Source organism: Haliotis cracherodii, unplaced genomic scaffold (genome assembly GCF_022045235.1).
Source record: "Haliotis cracherodii isolate W230 unplaced genomic scaffold, xgHalCrac1.p SCAF_5, whole genome shotgun sequence".
Taxonomy (NCBI): Eukaryota; Metazoa; Mollusca; class Gastropoda; order Lepetellida; family Haliotidae; genus Haliotis; species Haliotis cracherodii.
The window spans coordinates 38,999,956-39,003,060 of NW_027266308.1; the positions used below are offsets into that span (position 1 = coordinate 38,999,956).

The 3,105-nt window shown below is 45.5% G+C and overlaps 1 protein-coding gene across 1 annotated transcript; it reads right to left on the reverse strand.

Annotated features, from left to right (window-relative positions):
• Positions 1–303: 303 nt before the first annotated feature.
• Positions 304–2,481, reverse strand: LOC139444122 (long-chain-fatty-acid--CoA ligase FadD13-like). Its single transcript, XM_071225025.1, has 2 exons — positions 2,443–2,481; positions 304–1,923 (listed from the first exon to the last, which is right to left on the reverse strand). Exons 1-2 carry the CDS (start codon positions 2,479–2,481, stop codon positions 304–306), a joined length of 1,659 nt encoding a protein of 552 aa, XP_071081126.1.
• Positions 2,482–3,105: the final 624 nt, after the last annotated feature.

Genomic DNA, 3,105 nt, shown 5'->3' on the forward strand with positions numbered 1-3,105 from the left:
AGACTAATACATTATTATGCTAGGATAAGGAGCCCAAAAACTATATATATATATAGTACACATTGTCTTTCTTTTTATCCTATCATTTTCCGTTACTGGGTGATAAAATAGAGCATAAACATGTTTTGAATTCGTTATCGGGATATCGTAAATGGAGAAATAATTGTTTAACGAATGAAGTAAGTGAAAATTTCAGTCATGTTTACACATTGACTGTAACATATATATGGATAAGAAAAACAAAAGCCGATATACACACAGTAGCACGAGCAGTTAAGCTACTCGAAAACAGTCCACCACGATTCAACATGAGTTACTTATTTCCTCTATGGCTATTTGTATTAAGGCCTTCTTGTCAACTTTGCCAGCGTTGTTGCAGGGAAAGGCCTGCAGAAAAATGAAATATTTTGGGGCGGTTGAAACGTCACTGGAAGCAGATTGTCGGAAGAGGCCATCACAGAGGGTGCGGACGTCCTGGACGTGAACGTCTGGACGACTTGGGATAACACACGCACATATCTCGTTTATGTAGACGTCATCGGGCACGGGCACGACCGTGACGTCATGTATGAGTGGCGACTTCAACATCTGTGTCTCCAGCCAGGACGGGTAAACCTTATTTATCCCTTTCATGATTAAATCTGACTTTCGACCTTGAACAAAAACATTCCCATCAGCATTCTTGAACCCAATGTCATCCATCATGAACCACCCGTCATGCGTAAAAGCCTTTCGATTGGTTTCTGGGTCGTTGTAGTATTCGGTGAAGCATCCATTAGATTTCACAATGAACTGACCACGTGTTCCGCTTTCAACTGGCAGAAGATCGTCGTCGACAACAAGCAGTTGACAGCCTGGATAAACCTTCCCAACGTTGAAGTCCATCAGTTGTTCTGGTGCGGTGTAGCGTTGGTGACAACAGATACCAGCTTCCGAAGAGCCATAGCCAACACCGAGTTCCCGGCATAGCTTTCCTATAGCAGGTGCTAGGTTGGATTTGACGCATTGTCCTGCTATCAATATGATGTCCATGATCCAGTTGGTGTTTGAATGCAGGTCATTTCTGGCTAAGAGTGACAAGACAAATGGTGGAGTAGCGAACATGGTACTGATCTTCTCACGACATATAAGATTCCAAATAAATCCTATGTTGTCATTCGGCATTTGGAACCTGTCATCTAGTAGGAACTGTGTTGCTGGCCCTTCCAGACAGAAGAAAGGAAATCCTCCAGACCACCCTAAAGGTCTGTCTCGGTATATGGTCTTTTCCAAATTAAGATTGTGCATGTCAACATACGTCTGACTGAATCTGAAGAGTCGTTCGTGTGTTGTTGACACCAGCTTTGAATACCCAGTTGAGCCCGATGTATGTAAGATTGTGGCCAGGTCTGTTGGTTCGAGAGGAATGTCGATTGGGTGCGGGTCATCTTGTTTTCTAAGAGAGTCAAGAAATTCGTTATCTGCATGTATAAATATTACTGTCCTGAGATCAGGTAAAACTTCTGATTGGATTCCATTGCTTGAACACAAGTGAACCTTCTCCCGAACAACTTGCCAGACACCGGACACCGGATTAACCACGAGGACCTTGCTGCCGCTCTTCTGTAGATTGTGAAGGATGTCACTCCCGTCAGACAGCACTGTGGTCCCTGGGATGGTGATGGCTCCTGCAGTCATTACGCCAAAATCACAGACAACCCTCTCCGGACAGTTGGGTAGCGTGGAGCAGACAACATCGCCTTTCTTGACGCCCAGTTTCTGCAGGCGACTGGCAAACTTACCCGCGAGTGTCGTCACGTCATTGAATGTCATCACTGTTCTCTGCCTCAGGGGATGTTCAAAGACAAATGCAGGCATATTTGGATATTTCTGTGTCCAGAATTTCAGACGTGCGGGTACGGTTAACACATTCATGTTTGTAACCTGGGAATGAACAATATGAACATTTAACAAGTATACACCCTTTTCCCCCTAGACTCCTGCATGGTGCATATATTTCACACGTTGTTATTTAGTGGCATATAAAGACCGCCTCCGTGGTCTAGTGGTAGAGCGTCCGCCCGGAGAGCGGAAGGTCCGGGGCTCGATCCCCGGCCGCGTCATACAAAAAGACGTTAAAAGACTGCACTTGCTGTTACCCTGTCTGGCGCTCGGCATAAAGGGGCTAAACAAGGACTAGTCGGCTCGGAGTCAGTATACTGGGTCTGAGTGGGGTATTCATGTTAAACTGCGGCATGGTATCTCAGTGAGCTAGCACTATAAATCGGCATTAGTCCGGACTAGTACAAGCAGCCACACACACACACACGTGCATGCACGTCGCTATATAAGTGCAATAATCTTGGACGCGACGTTAAACCCCATTTCACCTCACCTCACCTAGTGGCATATAAATTGCGTTATTCTTCGACATCGATGGAGTTGTGAAAACGCAATACCTACCTCTGAAGTAACGTTGGCTTGTCCCGATAACGAGAGCATCTACTATATTCACTAGCACGAATTCGGTTAACTAGTGTAACGCTGACGGCTGAATACAGATAAACGATGCTGTCACACATACCTGCACACCAGTGCTCCTCTAATCTGTAGAAAGAAGCCATGTGTCATGAGGTCACAAAATGGTCTATTAAAAAAACAGATTAATTTTCTGACTCATATACATTTTTCGCTATGTTTCACTCAATCCAGTTCGGACCTAAAGATATGATTGCAGCAATAACCAACACATTTAATCACAGACCACCCGCATCCTTCGTATATGTTGTAGACCGCCTCTGTGGTCTTGTGGTAGAGCGTCCGCCCGGAGAGCGGACGGTCCAGGGTTCGATCCCGGGCCGCGTCATACAAAAAGACGTTAAAAGATTGTACTTGTTGTTACCCTGTCTGGCGCTCGGCATTAAGGGGCTAAAACAAGGACTGGTCGGCTCGGAGTCAGTATACTGTGTCTGAGTGAGGTATTCATGTTAAACTGCGGCATGGTATCTCGGTGAGCTAGCACTATAAATCGGCATCAGTCCGGACTAGTACAAGCAGCCACACACACACATACACGTGCATGCACGTCGCTATATAAGTGCAATAATCTTGGATGCGACGTTAAAC

Excerpts from the sequence above, each read along its gene's own strand:
- LOC139444122 (XM_071225025.1), bottom strand. The coding sequence starts at position 2,481 with ATGCTCTCGTTATCGGGACAAGCCAACGTTACTTCAGAG. Across the intron at positions 1,924-2,442 it reads AAGCCAACGTTACTTCAGAG|GTTACAAACATGAATGTGTT; the intron begins GTAGGTATTGCG and ends GTTCATTCCCAG.